The 18,696-nt window shown below is 36.4% G+C and overlaps 1 protein-coding gene across 2 annotated transcripts in view; it reads left to right on the forward strand.

Moving 5' to 3' along the window:
- The window catches only part of LOC143230959 (secreted frizzled-related protein 3-like), a 63,783-nt gene that overhangs the window by 24,350 nt on the left and 20,737 nt on the right, over positions 1-18,696 (forward strand). The window contains exon 3 of one of the 2 annotated variants that reach the window (XM_076465320.1): positions 17,668-17,736. The exons of the other annotated variant lie outside the window; for it this stretch is intronic. Coding sequence (XP_076321435.1) covers positions 17,668-17,736 — 69 coding nt within the window. The remainder of the gene's footprint in view (positions 1-17,667; positions 17,737-18,696) is intronic. 2 annotated transcript variants of the gene reach the window in all.

Genomic DNA, 18,696 nt, shown 5'->3' on the forward strand with positions numbered 1-18,696 from the left:
CGTTTAAAAATTGGTTTTGAAAATTTGTTCTAAATATAACACAGGAAATTGAAAATGGTGAAGCGCCCTCTACTGAGAAGAAACTCTTGTCAAGCTTTTTGTTCTTTTTCGCAACATCAGTGAAAAGATTTCTCAAGTGTTATAAATATCTCAGAACTGTATAAGCTGACACTCGGCGTTCATATTGTAAATTTCTTCATTTATGAACTTGGCAAACATGTAATGTAAATTTTAGACGCTTGATACGATAAGTAAAGTCAACAAACTTAACATTCCAAACACCCACTAAGGTATTGACTTCAAACTCGACCGCTAGAGATGAATATGAATCTATACAAACCTTAACCACTAAAATGAAACAGCGGTATCTTTCAAGGTATTTTTATTTGTGATTTGAATGACATGTACAAAAGTAAAATAACATGTCTGTAGTTTCTGAGGTATTGGAGGATCCTGGAGTCGAATGGACGTCTATCTTCTGCAACGTCAAAGATACAGTAACCAGAATAGAAACATTTCAACCATATTTTTATTAACACTCTCTCTTGTGGAAATTATTCTGTTCATCAACATACTAAAACTGTTTTGTATGTCGAGAATAAGGTATTACTTGTATGTATCACATTAAAGAGATTACTCTGTACCTTAAAATAACGAAATTGTTGGGTCAAATTAACGTATTCGTGTGTATCAAATTAAGATAAATCATGTGTGTCAAGTTCAGGAATTTGATTTTTATCAACTTGCCAACATGTTTTGTCTGTGTCAACTGAAGGAGATTCCTATAAGTATGAATTTAACGTAGTTTTGTGTATCACTTAAGAAAATTGTTGTGTAGCCTTAAAAAGACTTGAGTATAACAATTTATGATGTATGTATCAACTTGACTTGTACGTATATAAAGTGTTTATAGTTCCTCAACTGTTATTGCTAACATTTAAATATTAAACCTTTCTCGAGTACTTCCATATATATTTAAAATTTGAGTATCTCTTGATTATTATATTTTTAATACAACTTGACCCTTCCTTAGACAACTTAATAAAGCCTGTAGTTTTTATAAATATTAAATTTACAATTGACTTACCTAGTTTCTACTTCTCAGTAATTGAATCAGTATTATGTGTTATTTTATCCTAGATAAAACAACCACATTGACTGGTGACTTTATTACGACTTCTATACTTATTACCTGGTTATAGTACACTGACTAGTGAATTTATCAAAACTACCATATACTAAACATCTGGTTAGATCATTGACTACTGACCTTATTATAACCACCATACTTATTATCTGGTTGGAGTGCACTGACTGGTGAATTTATTACAACCACCATATACAAAACATCTGGTTAGAACATTGACTACTGACCTTATTATAACCACCATACTTATTATCTGGTTGGAGTGCACTGACTGGTGAATTTATTACAACCACTATATACAAAACATCTGTTTAGAACATTGACTGGTGACTTTATTATAACCACCATACTTATTATCTGGTTGGAGTGCACTGACTGGTGAATTTATTACAACCACTATATACAAAACATCTGTTTAGAACATTGACTGGTGACCTTATTATAACCACCATACTTATTATCTGGTTGGAGTGCACTGACTGGTGAATTTATTACAACCACTATATACAAAACATCTGTTTAGAACATTGACTGGTGACTTTATTATAACCACCATACTTATTATCTGGTTGGAGTGCACTGACTGGTGAATTTATTACAACCACTATATACAAAACATCTGTTTAGAACATTGACTGGTGACCTTATTATAACCACCATACTTATTATCTGGTTGGAGTGCACTGACTGGTGAATTTATTACAACCACCATATACAAAACATCTGGTTAGAACATTGACTACTGACCTTATTATAACCACCATACTTATTATCTGGTTGGAGTGCACTGACTGGTGAATTTATTACAACCACCATATACAAAACATCTGGTTAGAACATTGACTACTGACCTTATTATAACCACCATACTTATTATCTGGTTGGAGTGCACTGACTGGTGAATTTATTACAACCACTATATAGAAAACATCTGTTTAGAACATTGACTGGTGACTTTATTATAACCACCATACTTATTATCTGGTTGGAGTGCACTGACTGGTGAATTTATTACAACCACCATATACAAAACATCTGGTTAGAACATTGACTACTGACCTTATTATAACCACCATACTTATTATCTGGTTGGAGTGCACTGACTGGTGAATTTATTACAACCACCATATACAAAACATCTGGTTAGAACATTGACTACTGACCTTATTATAACCACCATACTTATTATCTGGTTGGAGTGCACTGACTGGTGAATTTATTACAACCACCATATACAAAACATCTGGTTAGAACATTGACTACTGACCTTATTATAACCACCATACTTATTATCTGGTTAGAGTGCACTTACTGGTGAATTTATTACAACCACCATATACAAAACATCTGGTTAGAACATTGACTGGTGACTTTATTATAACCACCATACTTATTATCTGGTTGGAGTGCACTGACTGGTGAATTTATTACAACCACCATATACAAAACATCTGGTTAGAACATTGACTGGTGACTTTATTATAACCACCATACTTATTATCTGGTTGGAGTGCACTGACTGGTGAATTTATTACAACCACTATATACAAAACATCTGGTTAAAACATTGACTGGTGACTTTATTATAACCACCATACGTATTATCTGATTAGAGTGCACTGACTGGTGAATTTATTACAACCACTATATACAAAACATCTGTTTAGAACATTGACTGGTGACTTTATTATAACCACCATACTTATTATCTGGTTGAGTGTGACTGACTGGTGAATTTATTACAACCACCATATACAAAACATCTGGTTAGAACATTGACTGGTGACTTCATTATAACCACCATACTTATTATCTGGTTGGAGTGCACTGACTGGTGAATTTATTACAACCACCATATACAAAACATCTGGTTAGAACATTGACTGGTGACTTTATTATAACCACCATACTTATTATCTGGTTGGAGTGCACTGACTGGTGAATTTATTACAACCACCATATACAAAACATCTGGTTAGAACATTGACTGGTGACTTTATTATAACCACCATACTTATTATCTGGTTAGAGTGCACTGACTGGTGAATTTATTACAACCACCATATACAAAACATCTGGTTAGAACATTGACTGGTGACTTTATTATAACCACCATACGTATTATCTGGTTAGAGTGCACTGACTGGTGAATTTATTACAACCACCATATACAAAACATCTGTTTAGAACATTGACTGGTGACTTTATTATAACCACCATACTTATTATCTGGTTGGAGTGCACTGACTGGTGAATTTATTACAATCACTATATACTAAACATCTGGTTAGAACATTGACTTTATTATAACTATTATATCTATCATCAGATTAAACCACACTTATTTATTATGTGGTTAGACCACAATATCTGTTAACTTCGTTACCACTTTGACATTTATCAAATGAATAAGCCGCACTGCGATTTCTTTATTAACTCCCTACATTTATTCTTCTTGAACTGCCTTTCTTCACACTAAAAGTCTCTTCGTCGTGTTCCAGAGATTGTTGAAGACACCACCAAAATAATTTTGAACTTAAGCCCATTTATTAAGAATAATGATATATTAATAACACCCTCTGATGTCAACTGGTGGTTGTTTACAAACAAATAGAATTTTCTTGATCAATCAACATGATGTCTAACAAAACAGTTTGGCTGTAAATAAATATGTTTAATCATCTTAAAAAAATCTACTTAATGTGATAACCAGGATATATTACATAAGTCACAATGTTCTCACTAGTATGAAGGCCGCGACAGACTTTACAAGTCACAACATTAGTTAGAACATCGTAAATTGTGTAGTTTTATCCTGACCAGAATACATTACATATCTTACGATGTTTTAGTAAGTGTGATAGCCAGGAGAGACTACACAAGTCACGAAATTGTAACTAGTGTGATACCCAGGACAGATTACAGAAGTCACGATTTTCTAATTATTGTGATATTCAGGACAGAGTACACAAGTAACGATGCTCTAACTAGTCTCAGAGCAAGAATAGATTATTCAAGTGATGATGTTTTAACATCTGCGATACCTCGAAAAGATTGCACAAGCCACGAAATTCTAACTAGTGTGATAGCCAGGATAGACTACACAACCCATGATGTTCTAACTAGTGTGAGAGCCAGGATAGACTACACTACCCACGATGTTCTAACTAGTGTGATGGCTGGATCCACTACACAAGTCACTATGTTCTAACTTTTCTGATGATCAGGATAAACTACACAAGTCACTATGTTATAAGTACTGTGATAGCCAGGATGGATTACACAAGTCACAATGTTCAAACCAGTGTAATGGCCAGTATAGATTCCACAAGTAACAATGTTCTAACTAGTGGGATAGCAAGAGCAAACTACACACTTTAAGATGTTCTACCTGCTGTGATGGCTAGGATAAACTACACAACCCACGATGTTCTAACTAGTGTGATAGCAAGAGCAAACTACACACTTTAAGATGTTCTACCTGCTGTGATGGCTAGGATAAACTACACAACCCACGATGTTTTAACTAGTGTGATGGCGAGAGCAAACTACACACTTTAAGATGTTCTACCTGCTGTGATGGCTAGGATAAACTACACAACCCACGATGTTCTAACTAGTGTGATGGCGAGAGCAAACTACACACTTTAAGATGTTCTACCTGCTGTGATGGCTAGGATAAACTACACAACCCACGATGTTCTAACTAGTGTGATGGCGAGAGCAAACTACACACTTTAAGATGTTCTACCTGCTGTGATGGCTAGGATAAACTACACAACCCACGATGTTCTAACTAGTGTGATGGCGAGAGCAAACTACACACTTTAAGATGTTCTACCTGCTGTGATGGCTAGGATAAACTACACAATTCACAATGTTCTAATTAGTGTGATAGCCAGAACAGACAACACAATTCACGATGTTCTAACTAGTTGACGGACAGGACAAACTACAGAAGTCACGATGTTCTAGCTGGTGTGATGGCCATGACAGACTACAGAAGTCACGATGTTCTAACTGAAGTCATGGCCAGGATAAGATTACACACCTAACGACGTTCTATCTAGGGTGATGGCCGGGACAGACTTCACAAGTCACAACGTTAAAACCAGTGTGATAGTCAGGATAAACTACACAAATTACAATGTTTTAAGTAGTACGAAAGCCAGGATAAATTACACAAGTCACGATGTTCTGTCTAGTGTGATAGCTGGGATAGACTACACAAGTCACGTAGTGTGATAGCCATATAGATTACACAAGTCACGATGTACTAACTAGTCTGATAGATAGGGCAACCTACACACCTCAGGATGTTCTAACTAGTGTGATAGACAGAATAGATTACACAAGTCACGATGTTCTATCTAGTGTGATAGCTGGGATAGACTACACAAGTCACGTAGTGTGATAGCCATATAGATTACACAAGTCACGATGTACTAACTAGTCTGATAGACAGGGCAACCTACACACCTCAGGATGTTCTAACTAGTGTGATAGACAGAATAGATTACACAAATCACGATGTTCTATCTAGTGTGATAGCCGGGACAGACTACACAAGTCACAATGTTTTAAGTAGTACGAAATCCAGGATAAATTACACAAGTCACGATGTACTAACTAGTCTGATAGATAGGGCAACCTACACACCTCAGGATGTTCTAACTAGTGTGATAGACAGAATAGATTACACAAGTCACGATGTTCTATCTAGTGTTATAGCTGGGATAGACTACACAAGTCACGTAGTGTGATAGCCATATAGATTACACACGTCACGTAGTGTAATAGCCATATAGATTACACAAGTCACGATGTTTTAACTAGAGTGATGGCCGGGACAGTCTTAATTAGTCTCAACATTCTAAGTAATGTGAAGGCCAGGATAAATTACACAAGTCGCAATGTTCTAACTAGTGTGACGGTCAAGATAAAGTACACAACTCACAACGTTGTAACTAATGTAATGAACAGAATGGATTACACAAGTCACAATGTTCTAACTATTGTCATGGACAGGATATATTACACAAGCCACGATGTTCTAATTAGTGTGATGAATAGGATAGATCACAAAAGCATTATGTTCTAACTAGTGTGATGGCCAGAACATATTACAAAAGTCATGATGTTCTAACTAGTGTAATAGCTAGGAAAGACAACATAGGTCACGATATTCTAACTAGTGTGTTAGGTAGGATAGGCTACACACATCACATTGTTCTAGCTATTGCGAAGACTAGGACAGATTACTCAAGTAACGATGTTCTAACTAGATTGATAACTAGGATAAACTGCACAAGCCACGATGATCCAATCAGATTGATAGCCAGGATATACTACACAAGTAACGATGTTCTAACTAGTGTTATAGGTAAGATTACTCAAGTGAGGATGTTCTAACTAGTGTGATAGCCAGGATACATTACACATGTCAAGACGTTTAAACTAGGGTGACGGCCAGGATAAACTACGCAAGTCACGATTTTCTAATTAATATGTCAACCAGGACAGACTGCAGAAGACACGATGTTCTAACTAATGTCATGGCCAGGATAGATTACACACCTTACGATGTTCTAACTAGTGTGTTAGCCAGGATAGACTACACAAGTCAGATCGTTCTAATTGCTGTGATGGCCAGGATAAATTACACAAGTAACAATGTTGTAACTAGTGTCATGGCCATTATAAACTAAATACGTCACAATATTCAAACTAGTGGGACGGTCAGAATAACCCACACGAGTAACAATGTTCTAACTAGTGAGATAGCCAGGATAGATTGCGGAAGTCACGATGTTCTAACTTTTCTGATGGTCATGACAGATAACATAAGTCACAACGTTTTAACTACTGTGACGGCCAGGATAAATTACATAAGTCACAATGTGCTAACTAGTGCGATGGCCAGTATAAACTACACAAGACACAATACTCAAACTGGTGTGATAGCCAGGGCAAACTACACACCTCAGCATGTTCTAACAAGTATGATAGCCAAGACAGACTACACGAGTCACGATGTTCTAACTTGTGTTATAATCATTATAAACCACAAAACTCGCGATGTTCTAACTAGTGTTATAGCCATTATAAACTACACAAGTCATGATATTCTAACTAGTGTGATGTTCAGGATAGATTACACAAGTCATGATGTTCTAACTAGTGTGATGGCCAGGATAGATTACACAAGTCATGATGTTCTAACTAGTGTGATGGCTAGGACAGACAACACAGGTCACGATGTTCTAACTAGCGTGAGAGCCAGGGAAAACTACACACCTCAGGATGTTCTAACTAGCCTCATAGCCAGGATAAACTACACAAGTCACGATGTTCTAAGTAATGTAACAACCAGGCATAAGTCACAATGTTTAAACAAGTGCAATATCTAGAATGTTCTAATTATTGTTATATCCATGACAGACTAAACAAGTTACAAAGTTCTAACTACTGTAATGGCTAGGATAAATTACAAGAGTCATAATATTTTAACTAGTGTGTTTCCCAGGAAAAACTACACAAGCCATAGTATTCTAACTTGTGTGATAGCCACTTTAGTTTACATAAGTAACGACATTCTAACCAGTGTGGTGGCCAGGATAAAACTACACAAGCCACAGTATTCTAACTAGTGTGATAGCCACTTTAGTTTACATAAGTAACGACATTCTAACCAGTGTGGTGGCCAGGATAAAACTACACAAGCCACAGTATTCTAACTAGTGTGATAGCCATTTTTGTTTACATTAGTAACGACATTCTAACCTGTGTGTTTCCCATAAAAAACTACACAAGCCACAGTATTCTAACTTGTGTGATAGCCATTTTAGTTTACATTAGTAACGACATTCTAACCAGTGTGTTTCCCAGGAAAAACTACACAAGCCACAGTATTCTAACTTGTGTGATAGCCATTTTAGTTTACATTAGTAACGACATTCTAACCAGTGTGGTGGCCAGGATAAAACTACACAAGCCACAGTATTCTAACTTGTGTGATAGCCACTTTAGTTTACATTAGTAACGACATTCTAAGCAGTGTGTTTCCCAGGAAAAACTACACAAGCCACAGTATTCTAACTTGTGTGATAGCCATTTTAGTTTACATTAGTAACGACATTCTAACCAGTGTGGTGGCCAGGATAAAACTACACAAGCCACAGTATTCTAACTTTTGTGATAGCCACTTTAGTTTACATAAGTAACGACATTCTAACCAGTGTGGTGGCCAGGATAAAACTACACAAGCTACAGTATTCTAACTTGTGTGATAGCCACTTTAGTTTACATAAGTAACGACATTCTAACCAGTGTGGTGGCGGCCAGCATAAAACTACACAAGCCACAGTATTCTAACTTGTGTGATAGCCACTTTAGTTTACATAAGTAACGACATTCTAACCAGTGTGGTGGCCAGGATAAAACTACACAAGCCACAGCATTCTAACTAGTGTGATAGCCACTTTAGTTTACATAAGTAACGACTTTCTAACCAGTGTGGTGGCCAGGATAAAACTACACAAGCCACAGTATTCTCACTAGTGTGATAGCCACTTTAGTTTACATAAGTAACGACATTCTAACCAGTGTGGTGGCCAGGATAAAACTACACAAGCCACAGTATTCTAACTAGTGTGATAGCCATTTTAGTTTACATTAGTAACGACATTCTAACCTGTGTGTTTCCCATGAAAAACTACACAAGCCACAGTATTCTAACTTGTGTGATAGCCATTTTAGTTTACATTAGTAACGACATTCTAAGCAGTGTGTTTCCCAGGAAAAACTACACAAGCCACAGTATTCTAACTTGTGTGATAGCCATTTTAGTTTACATTAGTAACGACATTCTAACCAGTGTGGTGGCCAGGATAAAACTACACAAGCCACAGTATTCTAACTTGTGTGATAGCCACTTTAGTTTACATAAGTAACGACATTCTAACCAGTGTGGTGGCCAGGATAAAACTACACAAGCTACAGTATTCTAACTTGTGTGATAGCCACTTTAGTTTACATAAGTAACGACATTCTAACCAGTGTGTTTCCCAGGAAAAACTACACAAGCCACAGTATTCTAACTTGTGTGATAGCCATTTTAGTTTACATTAGTAACGACATTCTAACCAGTGTGGTGGCCAGGATAAAACTACACAAGCCACAGTATTCTAACTAGTGTGATAGCCACTTTAGTTTACATAAGTAACGACATTCTAACCAGTGTGGTGGCCAGGATAAAACTACACAAGCCACAGTATTCTAACTAGTGTGATAGCCACTTTAGTTTACATAAGTAACGACATTCTAACCAGTGTGGTGGCCAGGATAAAACTACACAAGCCACAGTATTCTAACTAGTGTGATAGCCACTTTAGTTTACATAAGTAACGACATTCTAACCAGTGTGGTGGCCAGGATAAAACTACACAAGCCACAGTATTCTAACTAGTGTGATAGCCATTTTTGTTTACATTAGTAACGACATTCTAACCTGTGTGTTTCCCATAAAAAAACTACACAAGCCACAGTATTCTAACTTGTGTGATAGCCATTTTAGTTTACATTAGTAACGACATTCTAACCAGTGTGTTTCCCAGGAAAAACTACACAAGCCACAGTATTCTAACTTGTGTGATAGCCATTTTAGTTTACATTAGTAACGACATTCTAACCAGTGTGGTGGCCAGGATAAAACTACACAAGCCACAGTATTCTAACTTGTGTGATAGCCACTTTAGTTTACATTAGTAACGACATTCTAAGCAGTGTGTTTCCCAGGAAAAACTACACAAGCCACAGTATTCTAACTTGTGTGATAGCCACTTTAGTTTACATAAGTAACGACATTCTAACCAGTGTGGTGGCCAGGATAAAACTACACAAGTTACGATGTTCTAACTTGTGTGATAGCCCGGATAGACTACACAAGCTTCGATGCTCTAAATAAAGTTATGGCCGTGATAGACTTCACAAGACACAACTTTTTAACTAGTGCGATAGCAAGGATAACTTTACAAGTCACGATGTTGTATGCAACAAGTGTGTTGGTCGGGACAGTCTTCACAAGTCACGATGTTGTAACAAGTGTGTTGGTCGGGACAGTCTTCACATGTCACGATGTTGTAACAAGTGTGTTGGTCAGGACAGTCTTCACAAGTCACGATGTTGTAACAAGTGTGTTGGTCGGGACAGTCTTCACAAGTCACGATGTTGTAACAAGTGTGTTGGTCGGGACAGTCTTCACAAGTCACGATGTTGTAACAAGTGTGTTGGTCGGGACAGTTTTCACAAGTCACGATGTTGTAACAAGTGTGTTGGTCGGGACAGTTTTCACAAGTCACGATGTTGTAACAAGTGTGTTGGTCGGGACAGTTTTCACAAGTCACGATGTTGTAACAAGTGTGTTGGTCGGGACAGTCTTCACAAGTCACGATGTTGTAACAAGTGTGTTGGTCGGGACAGTTTTCACAAGTCACGACATTCCAACTACTGTGTTAGCCAGGATAAACTACACAAGTCACGATTTTCTAACTCGTCGGATAGCCTGGACATACTACACAAGTCACGATGTTTTATCTAGTTTCATGACCAGGATAGCCTATACAAACCACGATGTTCTAATTAGTGTGATGGCCAAGTCCACTAAAGAAGTCACAGTGTTCTAACTTTTCTAATGGTGAGGTTACCCTACACGAGTCATGACGTTCTAACTAGTGTGATGACCAGAACAGACTACTCAAGTCACGATGTTCTAAAAAGTCTGATAGACTAGAGAGTTACACAAGTCTTGATGTTTTAACTAGTGTAATAGTCAGGGCAAACGACACACCCCACTATGTCCTCACTTGTCTAGTCATGATGTTCTAACTAGTGTAATAGTCAGGGCAAACGACACACCTCACTATGTCCTCACTTGTCTAGTCATGATGTTCTAACTAGTGTAATAGTCAGGGCAAACGACACACCTCACTATGTCCTCACTTGTCTAATGGCCAGTATGAACTACACAATTTACAATACTCTAATTAGTGTGATAGTCAGGATAGATTACACAAGTCAAACAAGATGTTATAACTATTGTGATAGCCAGGACATTGTAAACAATTCACGATTTTCCAGCTAGACTCATAGCCGGAATAGATTACTCAACTCACAATGTTCTAGATAGTATGATGGCCGGGACACACTTCACAAGTCACAACCTTCTAACTACTGTGATGGACAGGATAAATTACACAAGTCACATGATAAATTACACGAGTTACGATGTTTTAACTAGTGTGGTAGCCCGGGTAGATTATACAAGTCACAATGTTCTTACTAATGTGATAGCCAAGGCAAATTACACACGTCAGGATGTTCTAACAAGTGTGATGGCCAGGATCAACTACACAAGTCACAATATTCTAATTAGTGTGATAATCACAACAGAGTATACAAGTCACGAGGTTTTAACTAATGTCATAATGAGGATAGATTACACACCTCAAGATGTTCTAACTAGTGTTATAGCCAGTACAGACTATACAAGTCACAATGTTCTAACTAGTGTTATAGCCAGTACAGACTACACAATATTCTAAGGAGTGTGCTAATCACAACAGAGTACACAAGTCACGAGGTTTTAACTAATGTCATGATGAGGATAGATTACACACCTCAAGATGTTCTAACTAGTGTTATAGCCAGTACAGACTATACAAGTCACAATGTTCTAACTAGTGTTATAGCCAGTACAGACTACACAATATTCTAATGAGTGTGATAATCACAACAGAGTACACAAGTCACGAGGTTTTAACTAATGTCATGATGAGGATACATTACACACCTCAAGATGTTCTAACTAGTGTTATAGCCAGTACAGACTACACAATATTCTAATGAGTGTGATAATCACAACAGAGTATACAAGTCACGAAGTTTTAACTAATGTCATGATGAGGATAGATTACACACCTCAAGATGTTCTAACTAGTGTTATAGCCAGTACAGACTATACAATATTCTAATGAGTGTGATAATCACAACAGAGTACACAAGTCACGAGGTTTTAACTAATGTCATGATGAGGATAGATTACACACCTCAAGATGTTCTAACTAGTGCTATAGCCAGTACAGACTACACAATATTCTAATGAGTGTGATAATCACAACAGAGTACACAAGTCACGAGGTTTTAACAAATGTCATGATGAGGATAGATTACACACCTCAAGATGTTCTAACTAGTGTTATAGCCAGTACAGACAATACAAGTCACAATGTTCTAACTAGTGTGATAACCAGGATAAACTACACAAGTCACAATATTCTAATGGGTGTGATAATCACAACAGAGTACACAAGTCACGATGTTTTAACTAATGTCATGATGAGGATAGATTACACACCTCAAGATGTTCTAACTAGTGTTATAGCCAGTACAGACTATACAAGTCACAATATTCTAATGAGTGTGATAATCACAACAGAGTACACAAGTCACAATGTTCTAACTAGTGTGATAACCAGGATAAACTACACAAGTCACAATATTCTAATGAGTGTGATAATCACAACAGAGTACACAAGAAACGATGTTTTAACTAATGTCATGATGAGGATACATTACACACCTCAAGATGTTCCAACTAGTGTTATAGCCAGTACAGACTATCCAAGTCACAATGTTCTAACTAGTGTTATAGCCAATACAAACTATACAAGTCACAATATTCTAATCAATGTGATAATCACAACAGAGTACACAAGTCACGATGCTTTAACTAATGTCATGATGAGGATAGATTACACACCTCAAGATGTGCTAACTAGTGTTATAGCCAGTAAAGACTATACAAGTTACAATGTTCTAACTAGTGGGATAACCAGGATAAACTACACAAGTCACAATATTCTAATGGGTGTTATAATCACAACAGAGTACACAAGTCACGATGTGTTAACTACTGTCATGATGAGGATAGATTACACACCTCAAGATGTTCTAACTAGTGTTATAGCCAGTACAGACTATACAAGTCACAATATTCTAATGAGTGTGATAATCACAACAGAGTACACAAGTCACGATGTTTTAACTAATGCCATGATGAAGATAGATTACACACCTCAAGATGTTCTAACTAGTGTTATAGCCAGTACAGACTACACAATATTCTAATGAATGTGATAATCACAACAGAGTACACAAGTCACGAGGTTTTAACTAATGTCATGATGAGGATAGATTACACACCTCAAGATGTTCTAACTAGTGTTATAGCCAGTACAGACTATACAAGTCACAATGTTCTAACTAGTGTGATAACCAGGATAAACTACACAAGTCACAATATTCTAATGAGTGTGATAATCACAACAGAGTACACAAGTCACGATGTTTTAACTAATGTCATGATGAGGATACATTACACACCTCAAGATGTTCCAACTAGTGTTATAGCCAATACAGACTATACAAGTCACAATATTCTAATGAGTGTGATAATTACAACAGAGTACACAAGTCACGATGCTTTAACTAATGTCATGATGAGGATAGATTACACACCTCAAGATGTGCTAACTAGTGTTATAGCCAGTACAGACTATACAAGTCACAATGTTCTAACTAGTGGGATAACCAGGATAAACTACACAAGTCACAATGTTCTAATGAGTGTGATAATCACAACAGAGTACACAAGTCACGATGTTTTAACTAATGTCATGATGAGGATAGATTACACACCTCAAGATGTTCTAACTAGTGTTATAGCCAGTACAGACTACACAATATTCTAATGAATGTGATAATCACAACAGAGTACACAAGTCACGAGGTTTTAACTAATGTCATGATGAGGATAGATTACATACCTCAAGATGTTCTAACTAGTGTTATAGCCAGTACAGACTATACAAGTCACAATGTTCTAACTAGTGGGATAAACAGGATAGAGTACACAAGTCACGAGGTTTTAATTAATGTCATGATGAGGATAGATTACACGTCTCAAGATGTTCTAACTAGTGTTATAGCCAGTACAGACTATAGAAGTCACAATGTTCTAACTAGTGGGATAACCAGGATAAACTACACAAGTCACAATGTTCTAATGAGTGTGATAATCACAACAGAGTACACAAGTCACGATGTTTTAACTAATGTCATGATGAGGATAGATTACACACCTCAAGATGTTCTAACTAGTGTTATAGCCAGTACAGACTACACAATATTCTAATGAATGTGATAATCACAACAGAGTACACAAGTCACGAGGTTTTAACTAATGTCATGATGAGGATAGATTACATACCTCAAGATGTTCTAACTAGTGTTATAGCCAGTACAGACTATACAAGTCACAATGTTCTAACTAGTGGGATAAACAGGATAGAGTACACAAGTCACGAGGTTTTAATTAATGTCATGATGAGGATAGATTACACGTCTCAAGATGTTCTAACTAGTGTTATAGCCAGTACAGACTATAGAAGTCACAATGTTCTAACTAGTGTTATAGCCAGTACAGACTATACAAGTCACAATGTTCTAATGAGTGTGATAATCACAACAGAGTACACAAGTCACGAGGTTTTAACTAATGTCATGATGAGGATAGATTACGTACCTCAAGATGTTCTAACAAGTGTTATAGCCAGTACAGGCCATACAAGTCACAATGTTCTAACTAGTGGGATAACCAGGATAGATTACACGAGTCACGATGTTCTAAGTAGTCTGCTTTCTAGGATAGAGTACACAAGTCACGATGTTCTAACTAGTGTGATGGTTGGGACAAACGACACAAGTCACGACGTTATATCTAATGCAAGGGACAGGATAGATTACACAACTTACGATGTATTAACTAGTGGGATAGCCAAAAGAGATTACATGTGCCACAATGTTCTAACTAGTGTGATTGCCGGGATAGATTACACAAGTCATGATGCTCTAACTAGTGTGAGAGGCAGGATGGATTATATAATTCACGACGTTCTAACTAGTGTCATTGACAGTAGAGATTACACAAGTCAGAGTGTTCTAACAGAGTGTTATAGCCGGGATAGGCTACCCAAATCACGATGTTGTAACTAATGTCACGTCCAGGAGAGATTACACATCTCACGATGTTCTAATTAGTGTAATAGCCAGGATATATGACACATCTCACGATGTTCTAATTAGTGTAATAGCCAGGATATATGACACATCTCACGATGTTCTAATTAGTGTAATAGCCAGGATATATGACACACCTTACGATGTTCTAGCTAGTGTGATAGTTAGGACACATTAAACATGTCAGGATGTTCTAACTAGTGTGATGACCAGGATACACTACACACGTTACGACGTTCTATCTAGTGTGATAGACAGAATAGATTACGCAATTCACTATGTTCTAACTAGTGTGATGTCCAGGACAGACTACACAAATCACGATGCTCTAACTAATATGATAGCCAAGATAGAAGATATAAGTCACGAATTTTAAGTAGTGTGATATCCGTGACAAACATAGAAGTCATGACTTTCTAACTAGTGTGATTGCCAGTGTAGATTACCCAAGTCATGATGTTTTAACCAGTGTGATGGCCTGGAGAGACTACAGAAGTCACGATGTTTTAACTTGTATTATCACCAGGAGAGACTGTACAAGTTACGTTTTTCTAACTTATGTAATGGCCCGATTAATCTATAAAATTATGTTATAACCATATGTTTGATAAAGTGTATTGAATATGTTTGGGTGGCTTATAAGATTACGGTAAACTCCAATGTTAAGCATTGTTATAAGAAAACTAAATAGCCCGACCTCTAGAAGGGAGATTTTCCCTACACCATTACACTTCCTCTCGCAGTTTGAAGTGGTGGAATAACATAACTGAATCATATGCTTGACGTAGTGTATTCCTTTATTTTTGAAATAATCAAAAGAAGAAACGCGATTTATCAGATACCTTTTGGTATTTCACTGTCCACAGTTTCTACTCTAATCATCACTGAATATCTACATTGTTGTTTGCACTTGAGTTAAATTACTTTCGGACTGATTTAGAACTTCTGTGTGGTAATTTTTGTTACGTTCATCGCATAATAATTGTTAACTCAGTCAATCAATATTTTGTCTTTTACCAGTTTGTATATTCATCGGACTACATCAGCTCTCAAAACACAATGTTATCTATAATGACAGCCGCTTATCTTTCGATTGCTTATGTTTATATACTCTAATTATGGAAAAAATATTTTATCCCATCACTCTAAATGTCGACAAGTTCCTTGTTTTTATTTATTATCTCGTAAACTTATCATAATATAGTTGTTTAGAAGGAAATAATATTATACTTGTATAATAATAAATTAACAAACAAGGATTTGTTGAAACAATAATATTTATTGAAGAAAACGTACATGTTTAGACAGTACCTTAGACTTTCATCTCTGAACTTATAGAAGTCAACAGTCGTCTGACACATGAAACAAATTAGTCAGGTTTCCACACGTAAATAAAATTGTTCTACAAATTTGTCTGTGTGTGTGGTTTTAGAAACCAACTGTGAACTGATCAGGATGTAGTACAGTGGTTAGTAATCAGGATGTTACACAATGGTTAGTAATCAGGATGTGATACAGTGGTTAGTAATCATGATGTGACACAGTGGTTAGTATTCCAGGATGTGGTACAGTGAACAGTAGTCAGGATATTGCACAGTGGTTAGTTATCATTATGTGACACAGTGGTTAGTAGTCACTATGTGGCATAGTAGTTAGTTATTGGCATGTGACACAGTGGTTGGTATCCCAGGATGTGACATAGTGATTATTAATCAGGATGTGGTGCAGTGGTTACTAATCAGAATGTGGCACAGTAAATACTGGTCAGAATGTGGCACAGTGGTTAGTAATCAGTATGTGGTACAGTGGTCAGTAATCAGGACGTGGCACAGTAGATAGTAATCAAGATGTGGCACAGTAGTTAGTATCTCATGTGACGATATAGTGATTAGTAATCGGAATGTGGCGCAGTGATTAGTATCTCATGATATGATATAGTGATTAGTAATTGGGATGTGGCGCAGTGGTTACTAATCAGGATGTAGTACAGTGGCTAATAAACAGGATGTGACACTGATTAGTAATCAGGATGTGGCACAGTGATTACTAATCAGAATGTAGCACAGTGGCTAATAAACAGGATGTGGCCCAGTGGTTAGTAGTCAGGATGTGGCACAGTATTTAATAATCAGAATTTGACAAAGGGTGGGATTTTTAATTGGGTTTCTTTGTTCTTTTATGCCAAATGAACTGTTTGAATATGAAAATAAACTGGGTATCAAAATTTATAAAATGATGTATGTTTTCGTAGGAATCTAATTAGTTGAGGCAATTAATATTTCTACCATTGGGTATAGGATATCGAATTTTTTTCACGAAAATGCATAAAAATATTATTCCACAATGTACAAACCTTAAAATATAATATGTATAATTTCTTTCAGGAATATGCAAGTGTGGAAAAAGAAGAAAATTAAAAAGAAAGACGTTCATGAAGAAACGTTTTCAATACGGTGGGTATCTTTAAAAATAGTGGAGAGACTATAGGAGAGAACAAGTATCTTTAAAAATAGTGGAGAGACTACAGGAGAAACTATAGGAGAGACTATAGAACAGGAGAAACTACAGGACAAACAATAAATATACTACAAGAGAGACTACAGGAGAAACTACAGGACAAACAACAAATATACTACAAGAGAGACTACAGGAGAAACTATAGGACAGCAGAGACTATAAGAGAAAGTGTGGGAAAGATTACAAGACAGACTATAGCAGAGAGTACAGAACAAACTATAGGAGAGACTATTCACTTACCGTCACTTTTATATTTTACATATTTTTGTTTGTTACAACTATCAAGAGAGACCATTTACTTACCGTGACTTTTATTATTTTCATATTTAGGTTGGTTACCAGCAACAGGAGCAACTATTCACTTATTGTGACTTTTATACTTTTCCTATTTTTTCTTGTTTACCAGCTTATGGAGAGACTATTCACTTACCGCGGCCTTTAAATTTTATATATTTGTCTTGGTTACCAGCACCAGTAGAGACTCTTTGCCTACTGTGCCTTTTATATTTTATATATTTGTATTGGATAGCAGCACCAATAGAGATTGTTTACTTACTGTGAGTTTTATATTTTACATATTTTTTGTTGATTATCAGCATCATGAGAGACTATTCACTTTCTATGAACCTTATACTTTTCATATTTATGTTGATTATCAGCATCACGAGAGACTATTCACTTACCGTCACTTTTATATTTTACATATTTTTGTTTGTTACAACTATCAGGAGAGACCATTTACTTACCGTGACTTTTATACTTTTCATATTTAGGTTGGTTACCAGCAACAGGAGAGACTATTCACTTATTGTGACTTTTATACTTTTCATATTTAGGTTGGTTACCAGCAACAGGAGCAACTATTCACTTATTGTGACTTTTATACTTTTCATATT

This window comes from Tachypleus tridentatus, chromosome 1 (genome assembly GCF_004210375.1).
Source record: "Tachypleus tridentatus isolate NWPU-2018 chromosome 1, ASM421037v1, whole genome shotgun sequence".
In the NCBI taxonomy this organism is placed as follows: domain Eukaryota; kingdom Metazoa; phylum Arthropoda; class Merostomata; order Xiphosura; family Limulidae; genus Tachypleus; species Tachypleus tridentatus.